We start from the raw sequence: 16,318 nt of genomic DNA, 5'->3' as shown, positions 1-16,318 counted from the left end.
ATATATGTTTCTCCTCTCAGAATCTCTCACTGTCTCTATTGTTCTTTGTCTCTCACTCTATCTCTGTCCCACCTCAGGTCTCTCCATCTCTCTTCATATCTCTTGTTCTGTGTCTCTCTCTTCCCCTATGTCTGTCTCTTTGTTTGTATCTCTCTTTGTCTCTATGAGTCTCTATATATCCCTGTCTCTCAGTCCCCTGGATAGAGGAGTTGTCAACTTGAAGCTCTACACCTAACAACTCACCCTGACACAGAGTGGAAGGGCCCTGGCCCTCACCTATTCCACACCTCTCCCCTTCCCAGTGTATAAGAGGAGCAAATTGAAGCCCAGAAATGGGTGAGAGGGCCTCTCCCAAGTCCTCACAGAAAAACATTGGCAGATTTGAGACCCTATCTCAGCTCTTAAGACTCTCAGTGGAAGCGTTGCTCTGTCTCTCTCCCCTACTCTGAGCCTCAGTTTACCTCTCAGCACCCATGAGGGGGCAAGGGGACATGGGTTGTCCCCCATCTGCTGCCATTACTCGTTCTGTCTTCTCACAGGTGGGACCCTCACTAAGGCAGGAGGATCCATGGTCACAGTGTGGGGCTTAGCCTCCCAAGAGCTAGCTGGGTGGGTCCCGGGGCCTCATGGGAAAGGAGGCCTCGTGGGCAGAGGGTGGTGTTACTAGGAGGACATCAGTCAGTGGGTCTGACTATGGACAGAGCTCAGCCATGTCCCCAGAGTTGGCACCGGTTCCCAGCACCTTTCCAGAGAGCCTGGTGGTGGGATCTCTACTAGCAAAGGCCAGGGCTTTTCCTGCTTCCTGCGACAAGGCCCTCACCAAAGGTGCACCAGCCTCAACCTCCCCTGTCTTCCTTCCCCATCTCCAGCAGAGTGACTGTGAGTCTGGAACATTGTCCCAGAATGGACAGGGAGTTTGAGGTCCTGCAGTGTCCATTCATCGATCACTGACATTTTGCCAAGCTTTTCATGGAAGATGGGGATTGTTATTGTCCCAATTTACATAGGAGCCTGAGGAGAATTGTAGCTAGTTAGTAGCAGAGCCTGGCTCCAGGCTGGAGAAAGGAGAGGGGGTAATCTTGACTCTCCTGCCTTCACAGAACTTGGGATGGAGACTGGGGGAGGGGGGGTTGTTATTGCAATTCCAGGCCTGGTAGGTGAAAGACCCAATGAAGTAGTGAGCTTTCTGTCCTTTTGGGAGTTTCAGTATGTTTGGATACCAGGAACATTGGTTCACATACTAAGAAGTTGGACCCATGGACCCCATAGAGTCTGTGTGTTTGAGATTCTGGGATCCTTTCAATCTAAGCAATGATGTCCCATGACTCTGGGGTTCTGGTGTAATACCATTTGAAGACCCTGAGGGTCCCAGTATCTGTAGGATCTGCATGGCACTCCTCAAGCCTCAAATCTTGGGCCTATTCTTGCCTGAGAAGGGCCAGGTCTACAGGGCCTGGGGCTTGTCATGGTGGCCAGATGGACGTCACTCACCACATCCGCCAGCACCCTCATCACCCCACCTGGGCCACACCAGCTGAAGGATGGGCCAGCCAATTCTCGGAACGAAACCTGTGGGGTTGGGTGTCTGCCCCTTTGTCTTCCTCCTCCGTGCCGATGAAGCCCAGCGCATCCGGCCGCTGTGACGTCAATGGCGGAAAAATCTGGGGAAGTTGGAGGCTCTGACAACAGGGCCCAGATGCAGACCCCGATATGAAAACACAATCTATGTCCCAGAAACATCCTCCATGTGTCTTCTGAGAAATAGTCAGAAAGAGATGCCCCACCAGACAGTGCAGGAAGCTGGCTGCCCAGCCCAGCCCTCCCATACCCCACTACCAGACAGACCATACCCATGTCCCCTTTCTCAGAATGTATCTCTGCTTTCCTGAGTCAGGCCATTCCACATGTGTTTGGGGAGGAGATTTCTTATAAGCTCTGGCCAACTGTCCAGGCAGCTTCAGAAGTGACCGCAGGAAGCTGTGTGGACCACACCAGGGTAATGGAAAACATCCACTCACTAGTTTTCTCCACTTCTGTAACAAAGTACCACAAACAGGGTGACTTAACAGAAATGTATTGTCTTGGTACTGGAGGCCTGAAGTCCTAGATCAAGGTGATGGCAAAATTGGCTCCTTCTACAGCAGTGAGGGAGAAAGTGTCCAGGCCTCCCTCCTAGCTTCTCATGGTTTCCTGGTAATTTTTGGCATTCCTTGGCTTGTAGAAGCATCACCCTGATTTCCACCTTCATTCTTCCGCTCATTCCTTCACGTACCTCCTCGTTGTCACTGATGTTCTCTCAGGCTCTTATCCTGAGCCTTCAGAGGCCCAGGCTCCTGTTTCTCACACAGTAATGTTCTAACCCCGAGGGGAGACTAAGAGTTGAGGATCTGAATTTTCACCCCACCTCCCTCAGCAGCACAGCTCTGACAACCCCCATGGCTGACAGCAAAGAAAGGAAGGTGCAAGCTGTTCTCGGCAGCTGTTTGCCCCACCCTGTACTGTTGGGTGATGCGGGAGACACACAGCCCCACAGCAGCGGGCCTGTGAAATGTGGACACACACACACACAACCTTTCTGGAGAAAGCAGTGGAGCTCCCACGTCACCATGGAACTGTGGAATGCTGCACCTGGGTGTCCTGTTCAGTAACATGGATGTTGGACTGGGCAGTCCCTTCTAGCTCTGACTTCCTCTAGGACTGGGATTACAGGATTCTGGGAAACCAAAGCCCTGCCTGTTGGGAAGTATAGGGTTCTAGAGCCACTATGAAGGGCTTTCTGGAGTGGCCTTGGACAGGGGTAGAGGAGGAAGAGTGGGCATTTCCGGCAAGCCAAACGGCATGAGCACAAAGGCTTTGGGGCAGGCTCGGGGTAGATTCTGATAGGGACTGAATTGAGGAGCTCCCACAGGCCCCGGCTCAAGAGAGCCTGTCTCTCCTCGTCTGGCACCTGCCATGTCAGTTCTGTGCAGGGTAGAGCCCTGAGATGACCAGACTCCTGTACTCAGCCGTCCATTCAGCATTTCCACTAGTATGTCTAATGCCAGACTCTTCATGTTCATCCACACCTGGATCATCACCCCCCCTACTTTGTTTCCCCCATCTCCCTCATCCCAGGTCACATCAGCTCTGTCCCTACATCTGCTCTGTCACTTTGACTCTCTCTCTCTCAGCCCCTGATCCAAGCTACCAGAAAGTTTTCTGACTCCACCTTCCAAACATGCTCAGAATCCACCCACTTCTCACCATCTCCACTGTCACCATCCTGGTCTGTGCTACCATCGTCACTTACTGGGACTGTTGCAGTAGCTTCCTCACTAGTCCTCTATTTCTGCCCTCACCTTCTTAGAGTCTGTCCCTTCACAGCAACCAGCAGGATCTTTTGAGTCCACGTCCCCTGCCACTCCCAGATATGCCCAAGTCACTGGGGTAAAATTATGTTCCCAGAAGAAAATCAGAGACCAGCCCCAGTGGGATCAGCAAAAGTTGTGTGACCGATGCCAGGTTCAGGGAGGACTGGAGGGCTGAGGCCTCAATTCAAGGCCTCAAGTGGTGGGGGAAGGAGCTGAGACCTACTCTGGCTAAGGCCCCACAAACCACCATGAACCCCCAGCTGCCCTCTGGAGAACACATCCCCACCAGGGCTGTGCCAGTATGTGTAGGCAAGCCACATGCTGAATGGTGCAAGTCTGCACATGGGACATGTGTGTGGACACACACACACACACACACACACACACACTCACATGCATGAAACAACTCTGGCTAAGGCCCCACAAACCACCATGAACCCCCAGCTGCCCTCTGGAGAACACATCCCCACCAGGGCTGTGCCAGTATGTGTAGGCAAGCCACATGCTGAATGGTGCAAGTCTGCACATGGGACATGTGTGTGGACACACACACACACACACACACACACACACTCCCATGTTCCTGACACCAATGTGTGTGTATATTTGCATACACCCATGATTAGAGCTGGGGTCTAATTGTGGGATACTTTGGGACATGTCCCAGCCAATGACTGCTCTGACTAGAGGGGGTGTCCACATGGTTCAGGTGGTTGAGTATTTTGCACACCGCCAACACATGTATAACTCCTTCCCCTATGTCTCTACAGCCTGACCTTGGACAAGGACCCAATGCCCAACCCCAGGCCTGCCAAGCCCTTGGCCCCTTCCTTGGTGCTCAGCCCATCCCCAGGAGTCTCGTCCAGCTGGAGGGCTGCACCCAAGGCCTCAGACCTGCTGGGGGCCAAGGGCCCGGGGGCAACCTTCCAGGGCCGGGACCTCCGAGGTGGGGCCCATGCCTCCTCCTCCTCCTTGAACCCCATGCCACCATCACAGCTGCAGGTGAGGCCCGGGGCCCAGGATGGAGCAAGCAGGGTGGAGTACCTGGGCCTATAGGTGCCGACCTTTACTGTGGCACCGGGCGGGGGGCCCGGCTGGGGAACAGGAAGTGGTTTTCTGGGTCCCAGGCAAGTCTGTGACTTATGCAGATGTCACGGGGCTAAGAAAGTCCCCACTTAGCAGGTCTCAGAGATCCGAGGCTCTCCCCAAGCTCCCAATCCCTCTCAGGAAAGAAGACTTTATCATGGTCCCACAGGTATGGCCATGTGTCCCCATCCCCATGTGACAGAAAAGAGGATGGGGCCCTAGGACGTGAGATGACAGAGTTGAGGCCAGTTCTGCCACTTATTAGTTGGTTGATCTTGTGAAAGTCACTCAATCTCCCTGAGGTTGAGTTTTTACATATGTATAAAGGGGATGGTCCTAGCACCTACCACGTGAGGTTGTGGTGAGGAGCATATGAATTCAACATTTAGAACAGTGAGGATGAGGACAGCATCTCTCCTGCCTGCTTTCTCCCCCCAGCTGCCCACAGTGCCCCTAGTCATGGTGGCACCTTCTGGAACACGGCTGGGTCCTTCGCCCCACTTGCAGGCACTCCTCCAAGACAGGCCACACTTCATGCACCAGGTATGGCCCGTGACTGGGCAGGGAGGAGGGAGTAGGTGGGGGAATTGGGAGGAGGCCAGGTGGAACCATAGTCCATATGTGCCCCCAGCTCTCAACAGTGGATGCCCATGCCCGGACCCCCATGCTGCAGGTGCACCCACTGGAAAGACCAGCTATGATCAGCCTCCCGCCACCCACTGCTGCCACTGGGGTCTTCTCTCTCAAGGCCCGGCCTGGCCTGCCACCTGGTAATACCACACCCCACAGCCCCATAGAATCCCAGAGCCCCCCCAAGTCCTTGACTATGAGCAGTGTAGGCTGCTGAATTGTGGCCCTCAAGTGTTAGGTGTCAGCTTTTATCATCTCGGAAACTCCAACCTCCGAAAAATGTCAGGCTCAGAACCTGAAGAGTACAGAACATCAAAATCACGGAACCAGATCTTTGCAGAGTTCATCAAAATGTCAGCACTTGTGAATGGCAGTCTTTGAGCTGTTCCACCAAAAACCTTGGGCGTTAGGGACACCAGAGGCTCAGGAGGGTAGGAAGCTCAAAAGGAGAGGCCTTGTGGGCCAAGCTCCAGAGCCCAGTCCATAGTCTCTGTCTCCAAAGGTGCCCTGTCCCTACCTACAGGGATCAACATGGCCAGCCTGGAGTGGGTGTCCAGGGAACCAACATTGCTCTGCACCTTCCCAAGCCCTGGTGCACCCAAGAAAGACAGGTCAGTGGGAAAAGCTGGGAAGGGCCCTTGCCTGGGAGGACTATTCCCTCCCCTGACACCTTCTGTCCCCCCAGCACCCTTTCGACCGTGCCCCAAGGCTCCTACTCACTGCTGGCAAATGGTGTCTGCAAGTGGCCCGGATGTGAGAAGGTCTTTGAGGAGCCGGAGGACTTCCTCAAGTGAGTGGCCCAGGCCTATTCCAGTCCAGAGCGGTCCCCAGTTTGTGGGAGGAGGTCTTGGGTGCAGGTCTCAGCTCAGGCCTCACCCCGGTAGGTAGTAATTTGATAAAAGAGGCAAAAGCTGAGCCCTGGCTGCTGTGCTAAGTGGTTGGAACATCGGCCTGCACACCAAAGGGTTGTGGGTTCAATTCCTGGTCAAGGGTATGTACCTACAATCCCAGTACCAGTACATACCTACAATCTCCTGCATGTGCAGGATATCCATGTGTCTTTCACATCGATGTCTCTCTCTCACACACAAACTCCCTCCCTTCCACTCTCTCTAAAAGTCTATGGAAAATATATCCTCGGGCCCTGACTGGTTTGCCTCGGTGGATATTAAAAAAAAAAAGAGGCAAAAGCTGAGACTGAGAATTCAAATCCAGGCTCTGTCCATCACTGGCTCTAAGATCTTGGGCAAGTTGCTTAGCTTCCCTGGGCCTTGGTTTTCTCATCTGTATATGGGACATAATAATGTATACTATTATTTACCTGTACTATTATATTACAGACTAAGAAACAGGCCAAAGAGGTTCAGTGTGTTGATCAAGATTACCAAGTTCCTGAGTGACAGAACTGGGATTTGAACCCAGGCAGCCAGGCTTCAGAATCCACACTCCTACCTGCTTTGCCCTTCTACCTGTCATGCCAACACACCAGGCTGATTTTATTGATCCCCAAAGTCCCAGCTCCTCAAAATGGCTTTTGCTGCCTCTTCTTAGCCTCATCACAACCAGATACAAGATACCCCCAGATACTACACACACACACACACACAGTCACACACTTTCTCCAACCCTACCCAACTATCACTGGCAACTCAATGTATCCTACCCTCTTCACCACCAGGCCTTCCCTCCATCTGAATGCCTTTCCTGCTCTCACCTACCTGGCTGCTTCCAGCTTACCTCCTTCTAAGTCATCTCCAACACCCTGGCCAGGCTCAAGTAACCAGCTCAGGCCTGGCACAAAGGAGATACCAAGTAGCATGTGTTGAAGGAATGGTGTGAGAGGGAGACTGAGGTAGAGGGGTTAGAGGCTGAGCCCTCCCCATTGAGAACATTGAGCCACGAGGCCAGGTCTGCCATGGTCACCTGCATGGACTCTTCCCCCTCCCCAGGCACTGCCAGGCAGACCATCTCCTGGATGAGAAGGGCAGGGCACAGTGTCTCCTCCAGAGGGAGGTGGTGCAATCTCTGGAGCAGCAGGTGACGTGGGGCTGGGGGTGACGGTGGGGGGATGGTGGGCAAACCTTATGTCCACCCTGTGCCAGAAGCTGAGTTCACCCAGGATGGAGACTAACATAAAGGAAGGAAGGGGGAAGGGCACTCCCAGAGAAGAACATAGCCTGAGCAAAAACATGGTGGAAAGAGGGCAGGTTGAGGTTTCACTGTGTGCCTGTCCTCACAGCTGGTGCTGGAGAAGGAGAAGCTGGGTGCTATGCAGGCCCACCTGGCTGGGAAGATGGCCCTGACCACGCCTCCATCTGTGGTAAGTCACCCCAGGCCTCATGGCAGCACAGACTGCTGGTGGAAGGGGACAGGGAAGGGCCCTGCAGTGTGCACGGGACCTATCCTTACACCCAGGCCCTGGGATCTGTGGGCCCCTGTTCCCAGCTCCAAACATGCCCAGATCTGAGAATCTGTACCCCTCCACTTACAACCCCTCTGACCCTAAGCTCTTCAAATATCATAAACTTGTTTTCAAAGCCACATCAAGTAGCTAGACACTTAATGAATGCAGACTGTGTGTCACTGGCAGGACTGGCTGTATAACTTGCAGGGCCCAGGGAAAAAATTAAAATGCAGGCCTCGGATTTCAAGGTGGCAGCCACAGAGCATTAAACAAAGGGAGGGCCCTGTATGGCTGGCTGTACAGGTCACATGCCCATGAGGTGGGCCCTGGGTGACGGGTCACAGGCATCACTTCTGATCCCTTTGCTGGTGTGAACTTACTCAGTCCTCATGATGCCACTGTAATGTAGGCACTGCTATCATCCCTAACCCCCAGATGAGGGAAATTGAGGCCAGGCAGACATAAGTGACTTGGGTAATAGAGGAGCCCAATTCAACCCCAGCTCAAGACCCCCAGCATTGGTGAGCTACACACACACTAGTGCCCACACCACAGTCTGATAAACACAGCTCATGCTGCTTTGTGGAAATACATATCAGACTGGAGTTGAGAAGAGAGCACCCTGGCTTTTAAGTGTTTTGTTCTGTGTGTGTTTTTAATTGATCAGAGAGAGGGAGAGAGAGACATGAGAGAGAAACCTGGACATGTGCCCTGACCAGGAATTGAACTGGTGACCTTTTGGGACAACACTCACCCAACTGAGCCACACTGGCCTGGGCATGGCGCCCTTAGTTTTAAAAACACTCACTTATTTAAAATTCAAGTGGAAAGTTTCAGCCTCCAGGTCAACAGCCTCTCCCTCATCACACCCAGGTGTCATCTGACAAGGGCTCCTGCTGCATTGTAGCTGCTGGCACCCCGGGCACCACCCTTCCGGCCTGGCCTGGCCCCCAGGAGGGCCCCAATGGCCTGTTTGCTGTGCGGAGGCACCTCTGGGGCAGCCATGGACATAGTACAATCCCAGGTAAGAATAGTCTGTGCCCTGCATGGTGTCCCTGAAACCCTGACCCCCAGACTGACATGCAATGGAGTGGGGCTCCATACTGCTCTTCCCCACCACCACCACCTGGCCTTTGGACAAGCACATCTGCTTGCAAAGCTTCCTCTCCGGGTGTCCGTGGCCTGTAGGCTCCCATTAGGATCTCAGATGTCTAGCCCTATCTCCCCTGGGCATTGGGGCTTCAGCTATTCCATTTGGTCATCATAGAGAAGGGAGGGAACCACCTATGTAATTTCCAGGGACTCTCCCTCTCCCCTTCAAGGGAAAATGGGGTGATTTGTCCAAGTTCACCAATCCTCTACTATCCAAAACGCCTGGGCTGTGGGTTTACCAGGGATCAGGGCTCTTGAGTGTCATCCTGGTTCTACCACTTACCAGTTACGTCTTTTTGGTGTGTAAGTTACTTCCCTTCTTTTAAACCTCTGAGAGGTTATACCCCATTTTGGTGGGAGTGGTACAGAGTAAGTGACACAAGTTACATCCAGTGCTCAGCAAACAGTAACTGATCATGGGAAGAGCAGAGGGTAGGAGAGGGAGTGAGGAGGTTTAGGTGGGGCCTGACTCCTCTCCCCCCTTGGACAGAGTTCTTCCACAACATGGACTACTTCAAGTTCCATAACATGCGGCCCCCGTTCACCTATGCCACTCTCATCCGCTGGGTAAGCAGGGCAGTGCAGGCCAAGAAGGAAGAGAAAGATGGGGTGGGGACCTGCCTCCCAAACTCCAGCCTCCCTCTGAGCACCCCCAGGGAAGGCTCCTGCATGAAAAAAAAAACTACACCTCGGATGTGATTCCCCGTGCCAGCTTCACCTCAGACCTGCCCCCACCCCCAAACCTAAACCATCACCCATGCCAAAGCAGGCCAAATGCTGGCCTTAAACCCACTCCGTTCCTGATGTCCACCTCAACCCCATACCTATCCGCCTTCCAAAGCTGTAAAATCACCCGAACGCTAATCAGATCTCTGCCCCTTGCCCTAAACCCCTTCTAGGTATTACCCTAATTCCTTCCCATCCCTGATGTGCCCCAGTATGTCAACACATCCCCCAGCTAGACCCCATCCCTAACCTCTTCCTTTTAACACCTATCTGACCTTTAACTTCACCCCATCCAAACCCCTTCATCTGAATCTCCCTAATGCCTTCCCAGAACCTTCACTAGAGCCCACTCAGACTTTCAACTTAGGCTCATACCTAACGACAAACCTGAACCTTAACCTAACCCCCACACAATGCCACACAGTCTCCTACCTGGCCCCATCCTGACACTGGACATCATTGCAACTGTAATAACTGCCCCTTAACTTAATCCCATTCCTACATCCAAAAAGATCAAATACCCTGACCCTTAGCCTCACTCCACACCTAACTCCAGCCCTGTCCCTGAACAACGATACACATCGTTGGACAAGCACATCTGCTTGCAAAGCTTCCTCTCCGGGTGAACTTCACCACAACTAACCTCATTCTTGATCCTGAGCCTAACCACATCCCTGACCCATAAAATAGGTAACCAGGTAACTAGGCCCATCTCTGACTCCTAACCTAATGCCACCTGGCATCCTGTAATATGCCCCATGAATAGTCATAGTCCATCCCCAGCCTGAGTCTAACCAACCCCTTCCCTGACCTTTAACTCTGCCTGGCCCTTTACATCTTCCAAGCCCTTAACTTGACCCTACCCCTAGCCCTTACTCTTCCCAAACCTTGAAACCTCACCCCTATAGAGAACCCCCACTCCAACCCCATCCCAGACCTTTAACCTAATTCCAGCCCTAACCCTGAGCTGAACTCTGCTCTAAACTCAGCCCTGATCCTTTACCTAACCCCATCCCGGCCCATTCTCACCCCACTTCTAACCCTGTCTCTGATCCATCACCTCCACACCATTGCCCTCCCTCCCTTCTCCTGCCCCATTTCCACCCCATGTCAGATGCCCCTCTCAGCCCAACTTTGGGGGAGCACATGCCCTTACCCCCACACCCCTGAATTCCAGGCCATCCTGGAGGCTCCTGAGAAGCAGCGGACACTCAATGAGATCTATCACTGGTTCACACGCATGTTCGCCTTCTTCAGAAACCACCCTGCCACCTGGAAGGTGAGTACCTCTGGAGGTGGCAGGGCCAGGATGGTCTCAAATGCTACCAGTACTGGGCCAAGCCTGGGGCTGGGCTTGCAAACATGATGGGAAGGGGCAGGAGGCTGGTTTTTAGTAGAGATTGCTGACATCAGAGGATGACGGCCCACCCGCTGCCTCCACCCTGGCCTGACTGGCTGCTCCTCCTTCCACAGAATGCCATCCGCCACAACCTGAGCCTGCACAAGTGCTTCGTGCGGGTGGAGAGTGAAAAGGGGGCTGTGTGGACCGTGGATGAGTTTGAATTCCGCAAGAAGAGGAGCCAGAGGCCCAGCAGGTGTTCCAACCCCCTAGCTGGCCCCTGACTGCAAAGCCAAGGAAAGGAAGGAAGGACAGGGGCCAACATGTGGGGCTAAAGTGGCTGGGGGTGGGGGTGACAGGCCCGGACATACTCACAGCGACCAAGAAGTGCATGTACTGTCTTGCCTGCCAGGGACCCTATTACCAAACTGACTACCCCTCCTGGATCATATGCTCTGCACCAAGGCTGCTCAGAGGGACCTCAACCCCGCACTCCCATCATAGCCCCCCATGACAGGCTCTCCAGGCAAACTGAGCCTTCACAATTGCCCTCACACACAGCCTGCCTTGGGCACTCACAGGCAACCTAGGACTGGAAAAAGTCACAATCCTGTCCAATCCTTGGACTTCATACAAACCCCCAAACAAAGAGCCTGTCTCAGTACACTCACACAACCTCAAATCTGCACAGTCACACAATCACACCTGAGTACGCCTGTCAACCCACATACCCCGAAGCACACTCCCACAGCCAGCCTCCAGGCCCCTAGGTGCATCACAGGGGGGATGCCTACACACCCACACAGAAGCAGCCTTAGTGCCTTCAGGGTCTCAGGTCCTAGAAAGCCACATAGACACATACCAGTCACACACAGTCTTACGCAGCTCCTACCACTTATACTTGGTCACACAGTCCATTAGAACTCATCTGCACACCACGCACACCCACACAGCGCCCCAGTGGGTCTCGAGTCCCACACGACACACATGGTCACATACACTGACTCGCCAAAACGTGCCCTGGGTCTCACCTGCCACCCACGCCCTGCCCCGCCCTGAGCCCTGTGCCCCCATCCATGCCTCAGCTTACACTGCAGACAGAGCCCCTCATTTATTTGGGATCGAAGGCCCCAACCCCCAGTACTGTCCCCAATAAAGTGCAGCCAAGCTCCCAGTGTCTGGATGTTCACCCCAAATAAGGGTTGGGGGCAGGTGGGCAGGTGTCACCACAGCAGGAGGGACTGGACAGCAAACACAGGGAACATCTAGGGCAAGCGCCTGTCCATCATTTCCAACACCCCAAATCCCTGCTGAAGCCTGGGGTGAGGGAGATCTCTGCCTGCGGCCCCTCAGGTCTCACGGACCCGCCCCAGGAGGCCAGCATTCTCCTGGCGAAGGGCCCGATAGTCTTCTTGGATCTTCTCCAGGTTGCTGAGGGTCTTCTTGCCCATCTCCGTCTCGATCTAGGCAACATGAGTGATGTCCCTTCAGCAAGAAGGCCCTCTTTCCCAGCTCCTGCTTGCCACCCCTCCATCATAGCCACTTGGGGCCCTTCCTGGGCTCCTCCCACCCCTAACAAAGTCTTCTCTGTCCCACTGCCAGGCCTTTTTGTGTGTCATCCCTACATGGTAGGATTACCCACCACATACATACTCAAGCTGAAGCCTCTGCCAATGCCCCTGGGAGGCAGGCATGGGAGCCTTTGGGGTGGAAGCTGGAGCTCAGAGCAGGCCACTGACCTTTTCCAGGTCAAGTGCATGGCTTAGGGGCAGGGCAGAGACTCCAGCCATAGCTGTGTCTGCTTCCATAGCCTGTCATGGGACAAACTGAGCTGTCCCCTGGCCTGCCTTGGTTTCCCCTCCCACCCCCAGGCCTCACCTGCTCCTCGAGGTCTCGAACCTCACGCATGATGGTGCCTGTGTCCTCAATGGTCTGGATGAGCTGGCTGCAGTTCTGAGAACAGCAGGAAGACAAGGCTTGCACCCCCAACCTGGCCCCTCCCCAGCCAGCCCAAGGCATGCTTCTCCACTCACCTCATGCAGGGCAGCTAGATACTTGTAGGCCTTCCGAACAGCATCATCCTTCTTGGCATCCTGAGCAGACAGAAAGGACCTCAAAGGTATCAGTGGGCTGCCCCCCTACACACCACCTCCAGGACCCCACAAGGCCACCCTCTCCCACCCCCATGACTACATCCTCCATGGAGCAAAGCCAGGCCTGAGCATCAGTGTACCTGCAAGGCTCACATAGGGCCTAGGCCCAAGGCAGCCCATGAGCACTCCCCACCTGCCCCACACCTTGAACACAAGCTCATCAGTCACCGCAAACGTCCGGTCCAGCTTCCCAGACAGGGAGTTGATTTCCTTCTGAAGCTCCTTTGTATCAGACAAGATCTGGCAGAGACCAGGGCCGTGAGCCTATGTCTGGGGTGGGCAGCTGACCAGCTAAAGGCTTTCCTGCACATGAGCTCACATCCAGACAGGGCCTGTGTCACTGTGTCAGTGGGAACTGTAGTGTACTGGGTGGGACTGCTTTGGGTCATGGTGTGGCTCTGCCTATCAGAGGGTGTGGAATCCCTGTGCAGCCACACAACACACATTTGCCCTTTGGGCATGTCTGCCCATAGGACCCACCCTCCATGGCCATGGCAGCGCACCTTAGTGATCTCTTCCTTTTGCTTCCGGATATTGCCCACAATCTCCAGGATGCGCTGGGTATAGGCCAGCCGGGACACGTCTCTGGGCAGGGTCTCCAGCTCGGACACCTAGGCAGAGACACAGCAGGCACTCCCCAGGACCCACCCCCACCCACTCTGAGCCCCCTCAAGGCTCCGGAACAGGCCTTACCAGCTGCTTATAGACCTCTTCCTTCCTGCGAGCCTCCTCAGCAGCTGCCCGAACACTCTGGTGCAGCTCCTGGATCTCTGCCAGCCGTCGAGAAGATTCCAGCTGTCAAGACCCCACAGGTAGAGGGCAGTAAGCAGAGCATGGGGATGGCCTCCTAGGAAAATACCAAACCTATCCCACCTACAGCCCAGGACCCCACCACCTACCTCTCTGCAATCCTGGAGCTTTCGGAGGTGGCGGTACTCAGCAAGGAGCGGGACCCGGTGCTTTTCCCACTGGCCCGCCAAATGGATGACCCTCTGGGCACTACTCTCTACCACGAGCTGGGAATGGTGGTAGGAGGGTAGATATCACACAGTCTGGGCACTTCCACCTCTGACCCTCCTGGCCCAGCCCCAGCCCAACCCCAGCCCCAGCCCCACCTGCAGCTTGGCAAGGTTGGCAGCCCCATCTGGCAGCAGCTCCACCGCCCGGCTCTTCAGGCGCAGGGCCTGCTCCCTCTCGGCCATGCTGAGCTCAGTCTGCCGACACTCGGTCTCCACCTGGTAGCCCAGGACTCCCAGTCCCAGTCAGTGGGGGAGTTCGAACACACACCACAGGCTCCCAGCCCACACTGAGCCTGGGAAGCCCTGGCCCAGTCCGAGCCCCCATAGATAATGACACCCCTCCAGCCCCTACGGATCCCGTGTCCCCTGAGAGCGACAGAGACCTATACACAGAAATGGGCACCCACAGGCCCCTGTGACTCCTCCACCTCCACGCTGACCCGCAGAAGCCCTGACAAGTCCCAAAACCTCCTGCCCGTACAGACCCATTATGCCCCACAGATGCCCAGAGATGCCCACACATCTCCTGATTCTCAGACACTCGCAAGGCCTGATGAATGCTCACAGGCACTCTCACCCCTACAGGTCCACCAAGCCCTGAATCATGCATCCCCCTCGATTCTCCTGAACCCTCAAGAGACCACACATCCCCTATAAATCCTTCTGATACCTACAGACCTCTACAGAGTACCTCTCATCCCCCTCAAGCCCCTCTCCCCCACCCTAGCTCTCTAGCCCAGACTTGCGACTGGACCCCAGACAGCAGCCCCACCCGCACCTGCACAAGGCCGATTCCCAGCGTCTTCATGCTGGCTCCAATCTCTTCAATGTTACGATTCACTCCCTCTAGCTGCTCCTTAAGGGCTTCCAGCTCCTGCTCTTGAGCTGCCCACGTGTCCTGGGAGGAACAGGCCAGTCAGGGTCAGGGTGTCGGGCCCAGTAGACAGGCAATGGGCCAGGACACACCTCATTGCTCTGCTCACCTGTTCAGGCCACCGGGAGGCAGACAGCACCTCTGACACCTGGGCTGCCTGGGCCTCAGGTTCCTGGGGGAGTGAGAAGGGAGCATCTCGCTGTCAAGGAAGGCCTTGCCCCTCACAGCCCAGCCTCAACAACCCCCACGAGCACCTTCCCGGCCCATTAAACAGCTGATGACCGATAGTCATACCCATGTCCACTCAACAGCTGATGACTATCAGACTGTGACCATGTGAGGATCAAGGCATTCTCTGCGAACTCAGACTAGAGTGTTTGCTCACAAAGAAACCTCCCTGATCCTGACAGCTCCTGCTCACCTGTCCTATCTCTGAAGCCCCAACTGCCCATGAGAAGGATGAGTGCCCCTCTGGGTGACCATCCAAGGAGTTCCCAGAGGAAACTTCCTGGGGAAGCCTGGAGTTTGCACAATGAACTTCCATCCTTATATAGTTCCCACCCCTCCACCCTTTCTCCACTGGACTCCTCAGTGCTAGCCTGTAGTTCGGAGAGGCCACACCTGGTGGGAACACAGGAACCTGTGTGGATAAGGTATGGTGTTTGTACATAAAGCAACTATCCAAGCCAGTCTTGGCCCCATCCGCAGGCCCACTGTCCACTCAGGCCCACCCACCAGATGGAAGGTGAACTTCTCTGAATGTGTGAAGCGGGAGCCCTTGGGAGCACCAGTCTTGGTCCCAGCACCCCAGGCCTGCAGCAGCTCTCCCAAGTCTCGGGCTTGTGGGGATGGCCCCAGCTGGCCCCAGGTCTGACGCAGATGTTCAGCCAGGTGCTTCTGCAGCCGCTGCCGCTGAGCCCGAGTATCCTCCTGAAAACAGAACGTAGGGCAAACGGGACAGTGTAGAGGTCTTCTGTTCACCCAAGGCCCTGCCTCTTCCAGGAGCCACCTGACAAGGTGCAACTGACAAATCACTCCCTCCAGCCACTCCCACTAAAGGGGCTTCCAGCCTGCGTTCCTGGTCCACGGGTCTGGGAGGTCTACTCTTCCTCACAGCCACACTTCTCTCCACCTACTCACTCTTCTCACTGGAGGAGAATGTGGGAAGGTGGTGAAAAAAACCTGCAGGCCCCAAATCAGAGACTGGCATGGACAGGATATGTGGGGACAGAGCTGAGACAGAGTCAGAGGTGCTGGTCAGAGAAGGGGATGGAAGCAGAGAGAGAAAGATAAGAACAGGGATAGTTTTGCCCTAGCCAGTTTTGCTCAGTGGATAGAGTGTCAGCCTGTAGAAACAGAGGGTGAGTCAAATGAGTCGGTCAAGGGCACATACCTTGGTTGTAGGCTCCTTCCCTGCCCAGGCTCTGGTCAGGGCGTGTGTAGGAGGCAACCAATCGATGTGTTTCTCTTACATTAATATTTCTCTCTCTTCCCTCTCTCTTCCACTCTCTCTCTAAAAAAAAAAATTAATGAAAAAATATCTTTGGGTGAGGTTTGAAAAAAAAAGGATGCATTTATTTTTCAA

The 16,318-nt window shown here is 54.6% G+C and overlaps 2 protein-coding genes across 2 annotated transcripts in view; one reads left to right on the top strand and one right to left on the bottom strand.

Annotated features, from left to right (window-relative positions):
* The window catches only part of FOXP3 (forkhead box P3), a 14,035-nt gene extending 2,350 nt beyond the window's left edge, over positions 1-11,685 (top strand). Inside the window, exons 2-12 of the mRNA XM_015560761.1 lie at positions 4,121-4,352; positions 4,875-4,979; positions 5,068-5,206; positions 5,590-5,677; positions 5,752-5,856; positions 7,016-7,103; positions 7,306-7,386; positions 8,344-8,494; positions 9,113-9,189; positions 10,526-10,627; positions 10,822-11,685. Coding sequence (XP_015416247.1) covers positions 4,143-4,352; positions 4,875-4,979; positions 5,068-5,206; positions 5,590-5,677; positions 5,752-5,856; positions 7,016-7,103; positions 7,306-7,386; positions 8,344-8,494; positions 9,113-9,189; positions 10,526-10,627; positions 10,822-10,971 — 1,296 coding nt within the window. The 5' untranslated portion in view covers positions 4,121-4,142 and the 3' untranslated portion in view covers positions 10,972-11,685. The remainder of the gene's footprint in view (positions 1-4,120; positions 4,353-4,874; positions 4,980-5,067; positions 5,207-5,589; positions 5,678-5,751; positions 5,857-7,015; positions 7,104-7,305; positions 7,387-8,343; positions 8,495-9,112; positions 9,190-10,525; positions 10,628-10,821) is intronic.
* A 92-nt stretch (positions 11,686-11,777) lies between these two features.
* The window catches only part of CCDC22 (coiled-coil domain containing 22), a 14,504-nt gene continuing 9,963 nt past the window's right edge, over positions 11,778-16,318 (bottom strand). Inside the window, exons 7-17 of the mRNA XM_006758894.2 lie at positions 15,469-15,663; positions 14,843-14,905; positions 14,638-14,757; positions 13,956-14,075; positions 13,740-13,856; positions 13,534-13,635; positions 13,344-13,451; positions 12,985-13,080; positions 12,721-12,780; positions 12,566-12,640; positions 11,778-12,150 (exon numbers count right to left, since the gene is read on the bottom strand). Coding sequence (XP_006758957.1) covers positions 12,037-12,150; positions 12,566-12,640; positions 12,721-12,780; positions 12,985-13,080; positions 13,344-13,451; positions 13,534-13,635; positions 13,740-13,856; positions 13,956-14,075; positions 14,638-14,757; positions 14,843-14,905; positions 15,469-15,663 — 1,170 coding nt within the window. The 3' untranslated portion in view covers positions 11,778-12,036. The remainder of the gene's footprint in view (positions 12,151-12,565; positions 12,641-12,720; positions 12,781-12,984; positions 13,081-13,343; positions 13,452-13,533; positions 13,636-13,739; positions 13,857-13,955; positions 14,076-14,637; positions 14,758-14,842; positions 14,906-15,468; positions 15,664-16,318) is intronic.

Source organism: Myotis davidii, unplaced genomic scaffold (assembly GCF_000327345.1).
Source record: "Myotis davidii unplaced genomic scaffold, ASM32734v1 scaffold855, whole genome shotgun sequence".
NCBI lineage: Eukaryota > Metazoa > Chordata > Mammalia > Chiroptera > Vespertilionidae > Myotis > Myotis davidii.
This window is presented reverse-complemented; position numbering and strand designations above follow the sequence as displayed.